This window comes from Emydura macquarii, unplaced genomic scaffold (assembly GCF_026122565.2).
Source record: "Emydura macquarii macquarii isolate MOO-44397 ecotype Brisbane River unplaced genomic scaffold, CSIRO-AGI_Emac_v2 contig_2481, whole genome shotgun sequence".
Classification (NCBI taxonomy): domain Eukaryota; kingdom Metazoa; phylum Chordata; order Testudines; family Chelidae; genus Emydura; species Emydura macquarii.
Window position 1 is genome coordinate 1,245,630 of NW_027132618.1, and position 22,182 is coordinate 1,267,811.

The 22,182-nt window shown below is 38.6% G+C and overlaps 1 protein-coding gene across 1 annotated transcript in view; it reads left to right on the top strand.

Moving 5' to 3' along the window:
- The window catches only part of LRRC7 (leucine rich repeat containing 7), a 298,856-nt gene that overhangs the window by 5,146 nt on the left and 271,528 nt on the right, over positions 1-22,182 (top strand). Inside the window, exon 2 of the mRNA XM_067563316.1 lies at positions 18,173-18,280. Within this exon, the coding sequence (XP_067419417.1) occupies position 18,280 (1 nt within the window). The 5' untranslated portion in view covers positions 18,173-18,279. The remainder of the gene's footprint in view (positions 1-18,172; positions 18,281-22,182) is intronic.

Below are 22,182 nucleotides of genomic sequence, written 5' to 3' on the forward strand. Positions count from 1 at the left end.
TTCTGTCTTAAAAAGATTTAACTAAAGCAGTGTGGCTGATGTAAAGTGCTAATTTATTTCACTGAAGCACTCAAATTATAAAGGGTGCTCATGAATTCTCCAGAGCTCTGTTTTTTCCCAAAGTTTGATATCAGAAGATATGGCATGGAGCACAAATAGATCATTCTTGCCTATACTACTGCAGTGATATAATTTGGGGTTTTAAAAAGTGTATTTAAATACAAATCCACAAACTTGGGAATTCAAAGTTGAGTCTGACATAAGACAAATTCTGCTCACATAGGGAAATTTTGAGTAACTCCATTGACTTTGTAGCACTTACTCTGGATTTACACCTGTGTAACTGAGCAGAATGTGGCCCTCTGACATCAGCTCCTGGAGTTGACGTTTCCCACAGAGGTGCAAGTCAACGACAGAAGATAAGATTTAACTTAGATCTTCTGTCTAGTTCGATTGGTCTGTTTTTCAGCCCACAGTCTGATTTTTAAAATTTAATTTAAATACATGTTTTTGTTTTGGGTTTTTTTCCTGCTACTGTATTTAATTTTATTAGAATTTTGGGGAATTCAAATGGCATCTTTGATATTTGGAAGAAATGTGGCATGCCACTGAATATTATTAAAGAAACTAAGTATTATATTAAAGAAACCAAGCATTAGTACATTAGTTTAATTAAACTGTAGTATGTGATAACTTACAGACCGGTCACTGTGGTACTAATTTATTATTTACTTGTATTATGTCAACAACAAGAGGCCTCGGTGATGAGTTGCTTACTGTTTTTCAAGGTACTAAATGGGACACTCAGTAAGAGAGAGCACCTGCTTGAAGAGTTAATATTCTAAATAGATAAGACAGACAGAGGGAGAGAGAAGGGATGTATTATCCTCTTTTTGCAGATGGGGGTACTGAAACACAGTTTAAAAGTCTGATCCAAAGCCCATTGGAGTTGTTGGGGTTTTCTCTATTGACTTCAGTGGACTTTGTGACTTGCTTGAGGTCATGCAGGAAACTTGTGACAAAGCCGGGAACTGAATCCGAATCTTCTGAGATCCAAATCCAGTGTTTTAGCCACAGGACCAATTTCATTTTTCCTGTACACAAGATCAATCTTTCTCTGCCCTCTCTCACCTCCCCATCCCCAATCCTTGGCTGAAACCTACTTCTTTAGAAAGCTCTCCGTAGTTGACCTCCAATGCACTCTATTTCTCTTACCTCACCTTAGACTCAAATTAAAAAAAAAAAATCAGTCAAACTTCAAGTACTATACATTCTAGATCTTGCCCCACCCCATCTTTCCTGTTTTCATTTTCTGATGGTCTACTTTCGAATGTAAGCTCTTCAGGCAGAGACTTTTTTCATTTGTGTAAAACACCTTGCAAACATTTATGATCTCCTTAAAAATAACAATAAAAGGGAAGTTTGACAGGTAGGCACAGGACTATAACAGAAGGGAGACCTAGATGCCTACCTAATTGTAGAGACAGTCTTGGAGGCTGGAGTAGTTGAAAGTAGTGATTGCTTAGGCTAAAAAGTCTGAAAAGGAGAAAATTTCCTTTTTACTACATGTTGAGCCATTTCCATATTATAGTTAGTGAGAGATCTGCTAATGTTATGTGGGTAGGTGACCAAATTTTATTTGTCCCTTTGCATTTAATTTTGACTCTGTGCCTGATAAACTGTGTTGTTCCTGTGATGTGCATTTCCACTCTTCTGGGCATAATCCATTTAACTTTCATTACAATAAAAATGATTATATTTGAAAAGAAGCTGAGTACCAAATTGGTGGTTTTCAACAGTTTTTTAATGTGTGAGGACTTTTTGCTTAATGAACGGTTCTTATTCATGCCAGCACTTCAGCCTAATGTTCTAGGGTGTGTGGGTGTTAGGGAACAGAACATATTTCTATGTCTGTGAATATGATCCCACACATTTTTTAAAATGGGAAAAATGTTCAGCCCTTGTATGGTAAGAGATTTTTTTCTCATACCCATGAATGTTTTCTACTGCAGCTATTTTGCAGTTTAATCTTCCTGATTAGCTGTGTGCTATATGTTTTGTTTATGAATCAGATGTGAAATGTTCTTCTTTTTTTTTTTTTTTTTTTTGCTGTGGAAAATAGATTACAATATGACCAGCTTAGTCATACATATCGTACAGGCTACTATCATTGGGAGAAATGATGCTCAGATACCAATAAGTATAGCACCTTAAATTGAAATCACTAAGGGAGCCCTCTGGCTATTTTGGCTTTGAATTGTGGCTCTTATCTAATTTTTCCTCTCTAGCTTGGAGGTGGGTACCCTTCCTGGTGTTCAGCCTCTTTGACATTTCAAATGTGTGGTCTCTTGACCATACAGCCAACTAAGTACTGTAAGACAAGCTAAGATTTTTGTACATCTTGATAAAGTGACATGTTGCCTGGTGTTATACCAGAATCTTTGTTGTCATGTCATGCAGTATGTCTGGTGAAGTAAATGACTAATATGTGAGAGGGACAAGGTGGGTGAGGTGATATCTTTTATTGGACCGAATAGTGTTTTGTGATGATATGTAGTACGCACTGACTAAGGAAAGACCTAATTGACTACAAGAATGTAAAGAGTGTATTACTGAGGAAGAAGCATTTTTAGGGGGGAATAATCAAAAGTAAAGAGATGAGACTAAGTACGGAAAAAAATCGGTTGTGTATCAGGAAAATGATCCCGATGTTGAGATTGTGAAATAGTCTTCTAAAAATGTCTGAGTTCCTATTTGAGACATTATAACTAAGATATGGACAAAACGCTGGATCTGCACTAGATGCACTAAATGATCTGATCCTACAGTGATTTCACCTCTTATTTCTATGTTTTAATAACCTCTTACATGTCATGTGAAAACACATTTTAATTATTGTAAAAACAATTTACAGTATTGATCTCCCATCCTGCAAGGTGAATTCCAGTGGCTAACACTGATTTCAGCCCCAAAAAACATTTCCATCTTGTACACAAAAGGGCCAGCACTTTGCTGCCTTCCAAACATGTAGATGGTACCTGGCTTGGTCTGTGATGTGTGCGGGTGAGGCCTGGATGATGATGATGGTGATGTAACTGGAAACTGATGGAAGTTCACTATGTGACCAGAACTCTGGAGTGGGAGGCTACACTTTGGCAAGGAGGCTACTATGCTCCATAGCATGCATCTTTGGGGATTAGATGGGTGTGTGTGTGAAAGTCAATGATGTCTTTCACACTCTCAACTCAATTTCCATTATGTATCTGCAACCTTTCAGAGAAGGAGAGTTTGCACAAATGTATTCGGAAATGTTAATATTGGAATCTGCTGTTGGACCTGAAGATGCAGCCAGTGAGGCTGAAAAGTACTTAGGAGGGCAACCACCAAAGTTGAATCTAGAATTCCTTCTGGATCCAATGGATTTACTTGGTTTGAAAGCCAGAGCTTATGTCCCATTAGTGTTCCCCAAACATCTTCCTTCCCTCCTCTCCTCCTCCATCTTCCTGTCCCAACATATAGGAAAGTATTTTGATTCCTCAGGTTCACCTTGTAGAATTTCTTGGACTTCTGTGGGACTAAAATATTGATGATGTAGAATTGTCATGATCTTTCTGGGATCGTCACAGAATCGAGTCTGATTTATAGGAGGAACACCATTATAGAATCCTAGAAATGTAGGACTGGAAGTTCATCTATTTCATTCCCCTTCCCAACACACACTGAGGGAGGACCAAGTAAACCTAGATCATCCCTTACAAGTATTTGTCCAGTGCTGATTAGAGTGGGACAATTACCTCCCATGTATTACATAAGACACTTCTGTTAATAATACACCCCAGTATAATCTTCACTACTGCATCACATTGTTGTCTTATGTTCTATTTATGCTCCACTATAATCCCCAAATAGTTTTCTGCAGTACTACTGCCTAGCCACTTATTCCCCATTTGTATTTATGCATTTGCATTTTTCCTTTATTGAATTTTGTCCTGTTGATTTCAGACCAATTCTCCAATTTATCAAGGTCCTTTTGAATTCTAATCATGGCTTCCAAAGTGCTTGCAACCCCTCCAAGCTTGATGTCACCTGCAAATTTTATTAAAACCTCTACTCCATTATCCAAGTCCAAAATGTTGAATAGTAGCAGCCCCAGAACCTACCCCTGCAGGGTCCCATTAAATATACACTCCCAGTCTGACAGACTCCCTTAGATCTGATGGATAATATACTGGGGCAAATTCTGTTCCCTGCTGCACTTGGGTACAGCTCTTTCTCACTTAAATGGGAGCATATTGCATCCTGAGATGAGTTCCAGTGCAAATAAAGAGATTATACATACATATAGATATGGATTTGCTCTTCTATGAATCTTCTAAAATTGCGTACCTATATGTATACCATGGAAAGGAGTTAATTTTTGCACTTTACTAATCTTATCTACAATTTATGATCAGTGTTAATATTTTTCCAAACTTTGTTCATTTCTTTAATAAAATCTAATTGAGCTACATTGTAATTTATTTAGATAATAAAATGTTTGCAATTTTCTTAGATTGTTTTAAGTATAAAGGAAGCTAATCAGATTGAAGAAAGAAATGCTATCAAAAGGCATCTCACTTGTAATGCTTTTCACTTATAGTACTAATATATTCCCAATTAGGAAGTGGTGATCTAATGCAGTAGCTGTATCCATTACTTTCTGAAAGGAACAACCCTTGAAAGTTTCAGTACTGAAATTCAATGCTGATATTGTGTAATGATAGTATGTATTGTATGCTTAACAACATACGCATTTAGCTTATGCATGAAATGCTAGAGAACAGATATGTTGTATGTATGTCTAACCATTCCTATCTATATAATAAACTGGTTTGTAAATGTCATCCATTGAGGGATGTATGTGATTCAGAGCTACTGCCTGGATGAAGGTAAAATTCATCAGAATGTCAGACTTCAAACAAAGTAGGCACTCTTTTATTGTGCCATTTTAATGTTAACAACGGTTGTCAGTTTTAAATGAACAAGTAGTTAGTATGTATTCTGTAAGGAGGGGTTTTTGGTTTGTGTCATAAGATGCAACTGTTTTTGTTCTCTTTCTGGGATTACACTTGACATTGCAGTAAATTTTATAAATCCTGAAAGATTTTGCTGGCAAAGCCATGTTTAATATTCCTGTGGGAGTACATGTGAAAGAAGTCATGACTTCTACACATTTTATGTATAAAATATATAAATATAAAAATGTCAAAAGGCTTAACTTGCTAACCCATGGTGCTTCAAAATCTGTACTCTGGAAGCCTTTTTAGAATAAACATTTCAATGCATGCTCCTAAGCAAATTTGTAGGGAAATGCACTTCTTTTAAAAATAGGCATTAATACACTACTGTTGAATGATTATTACAATTACAAATCAAAATAATGTAAAAACTTGGACAAGTTAAAAACAAATTAGCCATGGGACTGTCTCTCAGAAGTAGAGGACTGCTGCCATGCTGTAATCATCAGTGCTATTTTTAATGTGGACCAGATTTAACATAAATAGGTGCAATACAGACAGTCATCCTATATTCAGTCCTTGCCGGGAAATTTTAATTTTAGAAAGCCTCTCTTTGAATTTTTTCTTTTAATTTTAACTACCACCATTCCTGGGGAGAAAAAAACAAACACAAATTAATTGTACAATTCACATCTTCTCCCCCATTTTTCTCTGCAGTTCAACTGAGTTTTCATGAGATGTCATAGTAAATGTTTTCCAATATATACATCTAATTAGCCCTGTTTCTCATGTTCATTTGTGTAATAGTTTAAAAGGCTGCTCCATTTATAGCACTAGAGTCTGATCCAAAGCCCACTGAAACAAACGGAAATCTTTCCACTGATTTCAGTGCATATTGGCCATGGTTGGCATTAAACGTTGCCATGTCTAAGTGGTTCTCAGACTTCCTTATATTGTGAACTGTTTCCTAAAGAAGAGGTCCTCTCACTTCCTACAGCTTCCATTACTATATTCTCTCTAACTGACTTTGTAATTTGAATCTGGCCTCCTGTGTGTTACTACTCCTCCAATTTGGGTTATCATCAGCAAATTTGGTCAAAGCAGAATATATATTACCAATTTTTTCTTGGTTATGAAAGACATGAAGCAACTGCACAGGGTGCAGAGGGATTTGTTTAAAGTGTAAAGATCAGAAATTCCTCTGGAAACACTTATGGAATCCTAGACTGGGCTAGAGGTATCAGGAAGCTTCAGGTAGGTGCTTCAACATTCTGCCCAAAGTAGCTCCATGGGCACTGGGGAGTGCTCTGCAGAACACCAATAGTCTGTGTAGATAGCACAGTAGGAGAACCACTCAGCTAGTATGTCGTTATTTAGAGTACAATCATAGACATGGAGTAGAGACCATCTGAAAGGGCATTTCTCTGTTGGAACTTGCTCCCAACCTGTTTTGAGGCTTATTGAGCTGTTCCAGGGCTTTTATTTTAAATTACAGGGTGGGTGAAAGACATTCAAAATGGTTGGTTCCTCCTTCTACATGCCATTTTGAGCCAGTTGATCTTCTGCCCACAACCCTTTCTGTTGTGAGAGTTACGAGCTAGCTTGGTTGTGAATGGGAGAAGTGGAGTATTCTAGCATGATCTGTCTATTTTGGGTCAAATCCTTAGTGATGAGCACTTGCAACCCTTTACTGATTTCAATAGGATGTGCAGCTGCTCATCAATTGCTCAGTATCTTCCAGACTTTTGCCCATCCGTTCATATCCTCTGTGTAGCAGAAATACATCTTTTGTTTGAAGTCTTCCTTCCCCATACAGGGAATGTTGGGTTTTACAAGTACAGAGATGCACATGTTGAGCCTGCTTCTGCCACCACTGAAGTTGATGGCAGTTTGGTCAGTGACTCCATAGGGCGCAGGATCAGACACTTCAAAAATAAAACCACTACCAAGAACATCTGGTTTCTAACTCCTATTCCTCCTTATTTTAAATAAACATTTCTTTATTTAAAAAAAATTACATTAACCTTTTGAAAAAGGGACAAGGATAGAAAGCAGGCCACTCGTGATAGAGAATGAGTTATTCCTATCTGCATTAGAAAGTACTTGGAGGTGGAAGGTGGGGAGAATAGATGCCAGGATAGGAAGGGCCTGCTTTTGGTTAGAACTTGCAAAAGCTGCTAAACACATTTTGCTTAGATGCACTATAAAAAATATTGCAGGTAGTCCTGATTAAAAACTTTAAAAGAACGCAACTCTCATGTCCTAATAATTAATAAAACAAAACAAACAAACAACCTTAGTCAAATCCCATGGTGTGATAGGGAGACAAACAGAACAATTAGAAGTAAGAAATAAGGATGTTGGGCTTGCCAGATCTGGCTCCTGTTTACAACAATGGTGGTTCCTTTACACATTTTTGAGACATCAACCCCTGAGGGCTGGAGGACCCTTTGCCATCCCTGTAAGTGGGGGAGCCAGGAGTCTGGGAGGGAATGGGGAGCTCATTTGGAATTAGTTCAACGTCCTTTGAGACTCTCAAAACAGCCCCCCATTCTGGGCTATCTATGCACTTTTCCTTACTTCCACATTTTCATTTGCAGATAGGAATATTCATTCTCTGTCTCTTCCCCAGGTTATTCTACTTTTCATCTTTATTCTTTTAACAATTATTTTTGCAGTAAGATTTTTTTGGTAAGAAGTTGGACTGTGGAGGAACTGAGCAGTTTTTCTGCACTCCCTGTCATGCCAGCCTTGACTATTGTGAGTTCGGCTGCTTGAAAGTTGCAGTTTTTCAAATAGTGTTCCCAATTTAAAAAAAAAAAATTGCCCGCCTATAATCCTAAAAATCAGTCAGGTCATTGTGGATTTCTCCTGCATGACCCTCAGGGTTTTGCCAAAAGAGGTATCTGCCTTATACTTTCTCTCCTAGGCCATTGATCCAACTCTCCTGCAGAAATTCAAAGTGGAACACAAGCCAAAGATTTTCCTGTCATCTGTGGTGCAAAATCTGGCTTTTTCCTTCCCCTGCACAGTAGAAGGATTGATCCCATTTTCCATCAAACTCCCAACCCAGGGACATACAGTATTTCCTCTCATCTTTGCTCAAGTTTGATCTTTTTAAATTATTATGGCTGTCGAGGAATTAAAAAAATTAATCATGATTAATTGTGCTGTTAAACAATAATAGAATACCATTTATTTAAATATGTTTTCTACATTTTCAAAAATATTGGTTTCAATTACAACACAATACAAAGTGTGCAGTGCTCACTATTTTTATTAGAAATATTTGCACTGTAAAAAAAGAAACAAAAATAGTATTTCAGTTCACTTCATGCAATGACTGTAGTGCTATCTCTTTATATGAAAGTTGAACTTACAAATGTTCAAAAAATGTAAAAAAATTAATTGCACTTAAAAACAAAACAATGTAAAATTTTAGAATCTACAAGTCCACTCAGGCCTACTTCTTGTTCAGCCAATCGCTAAGACAAACAAGTTTCACATTTATGGGAGATAATACTGCCTGCTGCTTGTTTACAATGTCACCTGAAAGTGACAACAGGCGTTCACATGGCAATGTTGTAGCCAGGGTTATAAGGTATTTACATGCCAGATATGCTAAACATTTGTATGCCCCTTCATGCTTTGACCACCATTCCAGAGGATATGCTTCCATGCTGATGACTGGTTCTGCTCAGAAACAATCCAAAGCAGTGTGGACTGAGGCACATTCGTTTTCATCATCTGAGTCAGATGCCACCAACAGAAGGTTGATTTTCTTTTTTGGTGGTTTGGGTTCTGTAATTTCTGTATTGGAGTGTTGCTCTTTTAAGACTTCTGACAGCATGTTCCATACCTCGTTCCTCTCAGATTTTGGAAGGCACTTCAGAGTCTTAAATATTGGGTCGAGTGTTATAGCTATCTTTAGAAATCTCAAATTGGTACCTTCTTTACGTTTTTGTCAAATCTGCAGTGAAAGTGGTGTTTAATTGAACAATATGTGCTGGGTTGTCATCCGAGACTGACATAACGCTAAATATGTGGTAGAATGCAGGTAAAACCACAGTGCAGTAGACATACAATTCTCCCCCAAGGAGCTCAGTCACAAATTTAATTAACACATTATTTTTTTAATGAGCGACATCAGCATGGACGCATGTCCTTTGGAATGGTGGCCAAAGCATGAAGGGGCATACGAATATTTAGCATATCCGGCACGTAAGTAACTTGCAATGCTGGCTACAACAGTGCCATGTGAACACCATTTGTCACTTTCAGGTGACATTGTAAACAAGAAGCAGGCAGCATTATCTCCCCTAAAAGTAAACAATCTTGTTTGTCTTAGTGATTGGCCGAATAAGAAGTAGGCCTGAGTGGACATGTAGGCTCTAAAGTTTTACATGGTTTTGTTTGAGTGTAGTTATGTAACAAAAAATATCTTCATTTGTACGTTGCACTTTCATGATGGAGATTGCATTACAGTACTTGTATGAGGTGAACTGAAAAATACTGTTTCTTTTGTTTATCATTTTTACAGTGCAAATATTTGTAATAAAAATAATATAAAGTGAGCACTGTACACTTTGTATTCTGTTGTAATTGAAATCAATATATTTGAAAATGTAGAAAAACATTCAAAATATTTAGCATAAATTTAAATTGGTATTTTATTATTATTTAACTGTGTGATTAAAACTGTAATTAATTTTTTTAATTGAGTTAATTCAAAATAAATTGTTTGAGTTAATTGTGATTGACACCCCTAATTATTATAATAATTCCTAAAGTCTTGAAAATCTGCTTCAACATTCTACTATAATATCAAGGCAATTTTTTATTATTGATGTTAGAAGAAATATACCAGATCAAAGAAGGCCTTATTACTACAAAAAGAATTAGACAAACTCATGTTCACATGATCAGTCTGAGGTAAATACCATCTGCAGATTATTTGTCTTTGTCCTGGTGTGCTTAATTTTTTTTTAAAGCAACAAGGATTTTACTTCAAAGTAGAAATCTGGAGTTCCCTCCTGGAATTTGTATACTACCCAAAGCACACTTGATCTGTTGCAACCTCTTTCTCTTTCACTTAGCAGTAAAGATAGCTTTCCTAACTGTATTATTTTCCTAGTGAATTCCAAGTCTGTTTGTCTCAGAAGTATCTAATAAGTATATTTAATCATTTAAGTTGAGAAGCAAAGACCTATTCAGACATCTATTCCATCCCCTTATACTATAAATTTCTAGTGTTTTGTCTGTCTAGTTTGAAATGGCCCAAATAATGAGGCTTCTATCCTTTTGCTTGGGGAAACTATTCAACAGCCTGACAATTCTTTCCCTCTCAGGATGCAGCTCTTGATAGTCATCCTTCCAGTTAATAACTGTTTTGTACCACCTTTAAATTATTCTTTCTCCTTGCTGTTTTTACACTTTTCATATATTTGTTGAATGTATCCTCCCCTTTAGTTTTCTCTCAGGTGAGTTATGCACATTTAATTCTTTCTGAATTTTTCCTATGTCAATTATCTTAAAGACAAAGTTGTTATATGTATCTACTAGGCACAAGTTACTTGAAGTGAAAAGGGAGTTTCACAGAGATCAAGAAATAATTTTGCATTAACTTTACCTAGCTTTTCAGTCACAGTTAGAAACGGATCTTAATTTTTCTGATGCCAGGAGGGTACTGAACATTTAACTAGTTTGGCAGAATTTGGCAAGATGGCAGGCTATCTGTTTTATGTAATTGTGGCAGGTTTGAAATACAGATGGTCCCACGCTATAGATTTTTGGATCCCAACTTTTTCCTTTTTTGAGGGTGTTAAGAGCTGGTGTGGAAAGGGTGTTGACCCAGGTTCATTTCTGCTTCTAGAAGGACAGTTACAGCACATACTTCCAGGAGGAAATAGGGCACGTTGAACAGAGCAAGAACAACAGTAGGAATAGTCAAGGGTGAAGCTCGCACTGGCATAGGACTGCAAGATGGAGGTCCATCTATATATTCTCAAGAGCCAGATCTGCCTGCATAGATGTCTGGTCTTCTGCAAATACCTCATTTAGGAGAAGCACGCTTCAATCCATAGTTTGATACTTACTCTTTCATTTCAATTAGATAATTGTGTGTGTTTGGTTGTATTTCCAGAATGGCTATGAGAAATGGTACATAAAAGGAATTTTTGTTCCAGCTGGTTTTCTGCTAAATCCTTTGCCCCAATCCACTGACTTTGGTAGCATCAATTTAATGGCTTTTACATCAGAATGACTAAATTAAAAAAAACAAACTGCAGGCTGGTAAATTGGCAGTTGCAGACTAATGTGTAAACCAGATTTGGTATTAGAACTTTTAATGATTTTTTCCCCCCTCGTCTGTTGTGTGTGTTCATTTTAACGCACACTCTTTCCCAAGAAATGAATGATGAGAAAATGTGAAAGCATTTTATTGTCTCAACTTCCAGAGCACCTGCTTCATTACATAGTGACTGTTGTGAGGAGTGTAGGCAGACTGTTGCTCCTGGAGGAAGAGTTAATGGATTGGTCTCTTCTGAACGTGGCATGGGAATATTTTTATACACTGGGAAATGGCAGTTTGGCTTTCAGATGGGTTTGGCTAGCAACACTAGAGTCTAAATGCACTTGCTTACTTTTTCAGTTTTCTTGACTGAACCCAATAATTGTGACTTGCAGATGACCCTACCTCCTAAAAATTGGAGATCTTATATTTTGCAGATTAGCCTCATGGCAGAAATTAAGATAACTTTCCTTTTGTAAATTGTTGATCTGAACTCTTGCTCTCCTATGGCAGAAATGTCAAATTTCAAACTTATGTACTCTGCATCTGATTATGAACAAATAAATCACATTTCAAGATTATATTACAAAAACACTCCATACAAAAGACTGACCTATTGGTGACCCTTGAAAAGGTCAAAGTTCAAACGCGGAATTCGCTTTCCTTGTATACTTAGTATGTTGTTATGAGCATACATCAAATTTCAAATATCCTTCTCAATAGAAACATAAATTGTCAATAAGTCATCCTATTGCAAGTGTCAATATTATATTCACTATCCGGTTAGAAACCTGGAAATTTGATGGTAGAATCATCCATGATGGGTTGAATACTTTCCACTGTTCCTCGTTATAAACTGTAATTTGTTTTTGTTTCCTTTTTAAAAAATATTTTAATCTGTTAATGATGCTTTATGTGAGACTCACTTCAACAACAAATTGGCACTAAAGTAGCAGAATGCCCATGTTGATCTGATATATTATTCATCTGTGGGAAGATGTTGGTGACCACAAACATTAAACCCCATGCTAAGAGGCTCCATAGCTGACCCACAGCAAGTCTTTAGGAGGAGACAATACACAAAGAGCCAAATTCTCCTCTGTTACATTCCGTCAATTTCACTGAAGTCCGTGGAGTGCATGGGAGTAACTGAGAGCAGAATTTAATCAAGAATATATTCATCAGAAATCAAAGTAGTGCAGGGCTGGATTTTTCTGATCTCAAGAAAGGCCTGATAAATTAGAACTTTTAAAAGTAATTTCTGGACAGCTGAAAGGAGAGTGGACATTAATACAATCCTATTTTCTGCAGTACTGTCTAAAACACTCAATAGCAATCTAGTACAGTCAGGGAAGACCCCTATTGAGGATCCCATCTTACTCCCATTCAGGCAGCGAGATTTACCACTGTCTCCCGTGGAAGCTTGGTCAAGCCCTAACCTTAGTGTGAAATGAATTCGTAAAATCTTTTGATAGCAGTGATTATTTTTTTTACATTGTCTTTACTATGCATTTTGTGGAGTGACATAATTACTCCTTCAAACTTTAAATGGTAACTTTTTATTCTTGCTTCAAAGTACTGGCCGTTTAGTTGCTTACATAACATTGTAATTATGAGGAGGTTGAATATATCCAATTTTCTGACTTAATTGAAGCATCCTATTTAAATGTCTTTTAACATCATAAAAAGCTTGTTTTGTAAAAGTGTATTTAAAATTAAACTGTCACCTCAGTGAAAATGTATTGTTTAATTAAGAAATATATTGAAAAAGGATAACTTAGACAACAAACTTCCAAAAGTAAATAAGTCCACCGGTAGGCGTTCCCTTTCCTCTTGAAACTATGTGAATGGATTCTAATCAAATGATGTTTAGTAAATCGAGTCAGACATCTAATATTGTTAGTTTTAAAAACTCAAAATTTCACCTAGAATGGCTATCATTTAATTAGTAGAGTTAAAATGAAGATTAATGATAAGTACTGACACAATTTAACTGAGGCTTTTTAAAATGTGAACACTTTAGTGCTAATCATAGGGGGGGAAATAGCAAGTTATATTACAACATTGCTCTTGAGATGGGATAACTGTTCAGATATTAAAATTATTCCATAAAAGGGGGGACAATAAATTAGTTATAAAATTATAAATTAACACCAGTTAAGGTTCTTCCTCATTCCCCTTATTCTGACTTTTTTTTTTCTTTTTCCTTTTTGCTTATCTTTCTAAATTGCATTGGATCAAATTCTGCTCTGACTTACACTCATAAGACCCCACTAAGTCTGTGTCTGAGGGCAGAGGTTTGTCCAATATCTGCATACACAGCAGATGAGGTGGGTTTAGGTACACATAAGGTGCTGCAGCAAAACCATCTTCAGATGACCTAATAGTAAGTGTAATGTACTATTTCATGCTTTGTGACATACATTTCCTGCCCTCCTTTCACGTGATTCAAACAGCAAATAGTCATATTTCTTCAGTATAGACATCTACTTTATTTTATTCTTTATTCCAGTGGTGTACCATGGGTTTCTGAAGCCTGGGGGCCAAGCCTGCATTTGTGCCTCAGGACTCAAATGCCCCCCCCCAGTGCAGGGCCAGTGGGGTCCCCAGCTCCCACCAGACAGTGCCACCCCCTGGCTGCCCCACGGAGGGGGGGATCTGTACCTGCCGGGGGGACAGGCCGCTTACCTTCTCCTGTGCAGGGGACTTTCCGCCCCCCCCCTCCTCCACTTACCTGCCATGGTGCTCACCTTTTCTGCTCCAGCCCAGCACTAGCTTGGGCGGGGCGACCTCACCCCCTGACCAGTGGGTAGTGGGGGGGGAGGGGAGGAGATCCACCTGGTCAGCCACAGCTCCCTGCTCCCCTCCCCCCGCCTGCCCCTGGGCTCCGTCCAGCCACCTCCAGAGCCTCATGCGCCCCCACCCCCTGTGCGTCATGAAGGGCCGGCCCAGTGCCCCCTCTCCCCCAGGCTGGCTCAGGACTGCCGGCCTCTCCCCCCCTCGGTCAGCCCCTCAGTACACAGGACCTTGCTATCCAATCCCTTGTATTCTGTGCTGTCAGTGATACCTGTGTAAAGTGAGGGCAAAGTGTGCCATGAGTTTGCTATAAGTTGCATTTCAGAACTAAACCAGCTTAAAGCCACATTCACACCCAGTGTCTGTGATGGTCACAAAAATGCCACCCACCTGCCTCAACAAGTGGGGAAAGGTGATTGGGCTTGTGGCAAAAGAGGACAAGCTGCAGCAGTGAGGGAAGGAGATGCTCGATGAGGGACACCAGTTATCTCTTCCCCTTTCCTCACTGAGTCTGTGGCACCTAGTGGCCATCTGGGAGGGAGGGATGCTGATTAGTCTGAATTCCCCGGCTCCGGGGATTTAACCTGGAGGCTGGAGCACAGGTCATGTGAAAAGGCTGGTCTTGAAGATCTTGGTCATTGACATCAATTTGAGCAGGATGGGGGCCTGATTTTGATCTCACAGATGTTTTGATCTCACAGATGTTTTCAGCACTATATTAATGTCAGAGTTACCCCTGATTTACACCAATGTGAGATCAGAATCAGGCTCTAAGTATCAGAAGTACCATTGTTTCTGTAACTTTTTTTAAGTGCAGAAGATGTAGCCTATTGACTTTATATTGTTCTTCAAAGTAATTTTGGATTAGTGTCTTGCATACAAGGGTAAGTAAATTCCATGTTAGTGTGTTTAAAAACAAGATTCAAGTGGAAGAAATGTGAATGAGGGATTCTCTGTGTTTGCCATTCTGCTTTCTCAAAAGTTTACTTACAGCGAACATTAACAGATAAAGTAACATTTAAATATTTTATTTAAATAAAACAACTTAAGTACATTTTCAATTATTTAATTTTTAATACAATGCCTTAAAGAAAGGCAACCAAAGAAATATTTGCTATATTGAAATCTCAATATTGTTTTGGTTTTGTGTTTTATTACCCAAGGCAGCATTGATTAGCACTGTGTGTTTCTGTGATGTTTCCTGTATATTTGTGATCTCTCAAATGAGATCAGTATAAGCTGGTTTTATTCCTAATTGCTTTAGGACTCCTATAACAGTGATACTTTTGATGAAGTGTCACAGATAGAGGGCCAAATTCATTTCTGGCTTGTGCTACATGCAGCCACATTAAAGGTAATGAAATTGCACATGGTGTCCAGTAAACTCTGAAATTATTTCTACAGACTGTGGTTGTATTGCATAAGTGTATTATTGGAAGGATGGCTGTCAATATTTTATATTTTTTGTCTTAACCCCCGTTAATTCACTTCTAGAAGCACAGAGGGCCTGGTTCTCTTCACATTTATCCCTGTTTTCCATTAGCATAAGTCCATTAATTTAACTGGCGTTACTGCTGATATGCCGTAATGTAGGTGGAATCATGATGAAGTCAAATACATGCAGATACAATGTTCACAAAAGAGGATTGTGGTATAATAGACTACCTAGCAGTATTTGTGAATTTAAGTAATTTCTCTAAATACTTTACAGACAGCTGATTGCTACGTACAATGCAGTGGTCTGGATTCCGATTTCCATTACAAGCTGGGAATAGCTCCATCGAAGGTTGGGAGCAAAACCAGTATGGGATCAGAACTGGGTTAATTGCTTTCTAAGTTCAGTAGACAAGACAAATTCTGCTCCCATCAAAGCACATGGTAAAACTCCCAGGGTCAGACCCAAAGGCTCAAATTCTACTCTTAGATGTGCACTTTGCTATTGAGGATCTGAGGCCAGAGTGTAGCCTAATGGCTTTACCAAAGCACTCAACAACCATGTAGTTAGCCATCCAGCATTAGCATGCTAGTGAGTAGATCTTCTTGGCATTCTCCTATCTCTTCATTCTATAGACCACTTTGTAAGAGAGAGGTTCTCTGAGACATACCTATTCTGCCAACATGATGTCCTTAAACGCCTCATTTTATTTAATTCTGTAAGCCACCAGGAAGGGTTGTGCAGACTAGTGGTGTTTGACAGACCACAATGTGAGACCTGCTGTATTTGCCATGCACAAAATTCTCATTTACTTATGCATATTTGGTAGTCTGGACTCATTTCCATGGCTTGTCCACTAAACTCACAAAATGGAGGGGTTTTCCTTGGGAAATTATACGTTAATGGGGGCCATCTATATTTTATCCAAGAGGACTGAACTGGGGTCTGTCATCAGTTCCTGGAATTAAGATTGTCTATGGATATTGGAACAAACACAAGTAAGGCCAAGTCTCTTAAGATGAAAGGATCAGTGGTTCAGCCTTTGAAGTTTGGCACTTTAAAATTTACCATTAAGAATTCGAAGATGACTGTATTAACCCTCTGGTTTGGGATACAAGTAAAATAAACTTAATTTTATTATTATGATGTGGCTAATATTCGTTTCTGATTGTGTCCACAATATTTGAGCGTTTCAGGAACATGAAAGAAGGCATGGTCCCTGCCCCAAACAGCTTAATTCTTGTGCATTCTGTACTAAAAATATTCTGAAAATTGAGCTCTTATGTAGCACTTCATTTTTTCAAAATCCTGGACACAAATGAATTACAGTGTGATGCCAAACTCATTAAAGCCAATTATAAGACTCACATTGGCTTGAATAGATCAGGCCATAATACTTTACCATATTAGTCTGTATTCTGCTACTAAGGAATAAACTGCTCAAAAGTGAAATGAAAAATCTTTAAAATACAGTCTATCTTCTAATCTGAAGAATTTAGAAATAATTCAGTGAGACAAAAATATATTAAGAGCCCATTTGGAAGTGCTTTGCATTGTTTACAAAAGCTATTCTGCACAATGTCATGCTCGGTTTGTTGGATCAATATTTCAGCTATATCCCCAAATGTTTGTTGAGGCATCTAGTTGGATCAAATTAATTAGTTGAATGTGAGGGCAGTAAATGATTTATTTATAGTAGTTCATTTATCTATAATTAAAGTGGTACAACCCCCTTCCACAGTGTGGGTGCAGTTATACTGGTATAACTATTGCTGCACCAATATAACTGCATCCACACTAGGGCTTATAGTAGTGCAGTGATCCCCAAACTGTGGGGTGAGGAATGTTTGGGGGAGTGGCGAGGTGCAGGCCAACCCCCACGGAGGCGGGGAAGGGGGCACCACTCCGCCTCGCTCGGCTCCGTTTCCAGCTCGGGCCCATCTCTGTCATCGGCCTTGGCCCCAGCTCGCTCCCTACTCTACCCCCAGGCCAACTCTGCCCTCCTTCCCTCTCTGCCCCCACCTCCACCTTCAACCCAAGCTCCTTTGCTGAGCCAACTGTGCAATAATGAGGTGGGGTGTGGACAGATTCCATTGCTATTAAGGGTGGGCGTGACCAGAAAAGTTTGGGCACCACTCCTGTATCCCACTGCTTAATAGGGAGATATCTCTTTTAACAGATCTATTGGGTGTGGGTAGGAATGAGTTGTGTGTGGGTCACTGTTGCTATGCAGATGCACAATTAGCTCTCTACACTCAGAAGTTTCTGGAATCGGGTGTGGTAGTTTGGGTATACTCAGGTTCTGTATTGCTGGACTCAGATTCCATGAGGTCAAGTAGTCGGGGCAGCTGCTTTGCAAAAGGCCAAGGCACTGTTTTCCCTAACTCTGAAGTATTTTGCAGCAGGTTAATGATATTGCTAGTCCTCCAACAGGAAAGCCCTGGCAGTGTTAATTATAGAAAGTGGAAATTGGGAGGGGAAATATAATTTCTTTTATTTTAATTGTATACTTTGAATGTTTAATTTTATCCAAACTGTTTTGTTTAAATTGTTTCAACTAGTATGATTCATCAACTTTTCTTTTATTTATATGTGATAATGAGGAAAGTCATTTATATTTTGCTATCCTGAGTTTTTTATATTTTCTTGTAACAGGATTTTTTTAAATCTATAAATTTAACTGAGTGACTGGTTAGCTGACTGACTGATTTCAGCAGAGGAGGAGGAAGAGCCTGCATGGATTCCAACTGAAGATTTCTATAAGTAAGTGGAGGGAAGTTGTTGCTTTTAATTCAGCAAACTCTAGAGATTTGGTGATCAAAGACCCTAACTGAGAATCAGGTGAATTCAATCTAGGCTTTTGGGAACTCTTGAGTTTCTTCTCACTGTTTATGTGGGGACTGACCTGTTTAGATTTAATCTGTTTTCTTTATGTTTAAATGTGAAGATAATGTATGTGGATTATAAAGTAGAAATTAAGTTGTTGGTTGGTTGTTTCTTTATCATGAGGTTTTATAAGGGTCTACTTAAGAATTAAGTTCATTCCTTTTGTTCTTTTGGACTTGATTGTGGAGAGGTTGATCCTGTGCAATCCTTGCTAAAAATCGTCAATGACTGAATCTGGGTCTCCAGGTGCTTTTCTATGGGAGTTGAGGTTTTTTAGGCATTGGAGAAGGGTAATGAAGTAAACGCTAGCCCAGCCAAAGGTTACACTAGCATCACTCATTTGGTTTAAAAAACAAAACACCACACCCCTGATAGGTTGTTTTACCAAAAAACACATTCCTAAAAGAAATAATTCTACTGGTAAAATTTTTAGGAGCAGACCAGGCCTTAGAGCAGTGTCCCCAAACTGTGGGGTGTGCCCCTAGAGGAACATTCAGAGGGAGAGGGGCACGCAGCAGGGCCTGGGCCAGCCCCTCTGGCCATAGATTCCATTACTGTAAGGGGGGCGGAGGCGTGACAGGAGGGATAAGGGGGAGATCAGACCCACCTCCATGAGCCACCTCCAGCTGCGGGAAACTTCAGAGCCCAGCTGTGGAGCTTCCTGCAGCCAGGGGAGATACCCAGAGAAGGGTCTGATCTCCCCCTGACAGTGATCATGCTGGGGAAGAGGAGTTCTGTCCTTCCCTAGCCTGATCCAGACTAGCAGTTAGGAACCCCTGGCTGGGGCACTCTCAGCAACGTGTGGGAAATCAGACGTACCTCCCCTGGCTGCAGGACGTTCTGTGGCTGCTGCCTTCAGAGCCCGGCTCTGAAAGCAGCGCAGAAGTGAAAGTGGCAATCCTGCAACCTTGCGATCTCTCCCCTCCAGCCACCTTTTAGGTTGGGATGTTTAGGACACTGAAATTTCAGATGTAAACATCTGAAAAGATGAAACCGACTAATTTAAAAACCCTCTGGCCTTAAAATTGACCAAAATGGACAGTGAATTTGGTAGGATCCTACTTATGGTGGAAAGGGTTCCTCGAAGAGGAAAGCTTTTACAGCATTTCCTAATAAGGGTCAGATTCTGGATTTGCCTGATCTCCTCTGGACATTTATTCCATAACAGAATCCCCAGGAATGCCTTGTCCCCAGCTCTCACAGCCTTTGACCTAGGTTTTGATCTGAATTGTCCCAGACTAGCACATCTGTCACAGTAGTTCATAAATCAAAATTTCTTTGTATCTAAGGCTTTATCTATGAATTGCTTGGGAAATTAAGACCCAGGCCTACCTGGCTTTGGAGGTTGACTGGGAGCTTGTTGAGGGACATGAGTATGGTGTGGTAGGCTCATGGAAGCCTGAGTCATGAAGACAGGCAGCTTGAAATTGTTTACAAATACTGGGCTCACAAGAAATAAATGATATGTTTGTGACTTTCCTGTAGCGTTTTACATTGGCTTCTAACCAGGAAGATGATAAACTAATCTGTGCAAACATTTCAGATTATTCATGCTGTGTTCTGGACAGTCCTCTTTTGCCATCCCTTTATCTGCTGAAAGAATGTCAGTTTTGCTTTATTTTACCTCTCCTTGCAGTTATGCTTTTAAAGAAATCTCTCTGCTTAGATTTTGTAAAGGCTGTTAGTGAGATTGTATAATGGCAGTACTACTTCTTTTATATACACAGCTGTCTATATAGTAGTGCTGCATATTACCCTTTTGTGTGCTGTAGCAGGGTTGTAGCCATTTTATACCAGCAGCAGTTGACTGGTAAACTATAAAAGAATTGGCATTATAATCCCTTGTTTTCATATACTCTAAACCTTCTGAAACATTCACCTCAATTTTCCATGCTCTGCCTGATGGTGAATTTGTTTTTCAATAAAATCACTTCAGCCACTTTTCTTATTGTGGGAGGGAACATTATATCATATCTTTATTAAAAGAGCTGCAGCAAAAGCAGTTTATGGGCCAGATTGTTGATATAAATGAGCTCTTTTTAATGACAATGAAGTTATGCTGAGTCACACAGTCTGAGGATCTGGTCCTGTAACTTGAAACCTGGCATGCACTAGTGCTTTTGTATGTTTGGAATTAAAGTAAAATAATCTTGTAAGTAATTTTTAAAAATAACTCCAGAACCAACTCAATGAGCAACTATTAAGACTTTTAGCACCGTCTAATGAAGCTTTCCTCTTCTATTCAGGTTTGTGTAGTGTAACCATCACTGTGTTGTCTGAGTGAGGGTTTTAACGCTTTTGTAACATCAGTGTGTATTTTTCTTGCCTGACCTGACCAAAGAAAAGTGGCTATTTCTACTGACAAAAATTTGCATGAAGGAGAAATACCTGATGGACCAAAGCCCTTCCTTAACATCAGACAGGTGAAACTCATGTGTTTAAGCAATCTTGGCACCTACAATTTTAGTGTAGTCTCCAACAGTTTGCATATTCTAATGATTCATTTGAAATAGAATGTCAGGGTCTGCTCATCCTCCACCTGTGGGAGAGGAGTTAGAGGAAAAAATCTCAGGGCTCTGTTTTGACATCCGTATTCACACTGAATAAATAGTCCCTAGCTCCATGAGTAATCATTGGAACTGCCTGAAAAATAAAGGACTACTCAACCTCAGTTCTGTCTTTGGAGCAGTATGTCAAAGCAGTGACTATTTCTTCCTTTGAGTGAGATACATGCATCCACAGTCTGAGAGACAAATGCTCATGGCATGTTGGCTGATAAATTATTTTAATTTTTCGTTTATATGAAATGTGGGCCAGATTCTTCCTGATGATTTAAATCATCCCTGTCCTCAGGTCTAATAATAGCCCAGACACTCACCATGGTTCATGCTGCTCTAATTTGCAGCATCATTTCATCTGGGATAGTGCCTAGATAAACTAGTAGCCTGCTCCCAGAGAATTGAGATTTATAGGTGAGATAATAAATAACTTATGAAGATGATTAAATGAAGGAAGTGACCCGTGTGAGCCAAGGTAGTGGGCATCATGATGGTCAGTAATGATTTACTAGTTCCCCTTTTTTACCCTGTGTATGATAGATTAGATGATTTTAATGATTTCTAAAGGACTTTACTTATTAGAGACAGAAGACATTCCATAATGCCCAGGAACAAACAAGTTCTGTCAACAGATCAGAAGTTATATCCTGTACTAGAGAGCTCAGTGTGTGCATATTTATTTTAAACCAGCATGATTTTTTTTTTTCATACACAGCATAGTGAACTTTTTTCATAAAGAGCATTCTTAGAAAGCCTGGGATTGTAGTTGAATGCTTTTTTCTTTTTCCATAGTTTTCTTTTTACATTATAAAAGAAACTTTATAGTTGGATGGGGTGGGGATGGGAGATGGTGGAGCAGGTCAGTTTTATAAATGGGAGTGGACCAACACCCCAGCTCCACTCATTGTCTGTATACAAAGCCTACAGACTTGAATTTCCTCTAACTTTACATCCAATCTCTATTTCTTTATAATGGGCAGACACAGAACCTTGGATCTGAGCAATCCTAGTCCAGTTCTGATCTAAACTTTGCAGTTGAGACCCATCTATAGCTAGTTTTTGAAAACTGGAGAATGCAACTTTTCAGCGTACTGTGATGCATATAGAAATAAGTCAACTGTGTATAACCTGGAAACGTTTTTGATTCACTCTTGTTCTGGATGGATTCTAGCTGAATGGCACCCAGATGAATCAAAATTTCAAGTCTCCTCAAAACACCCA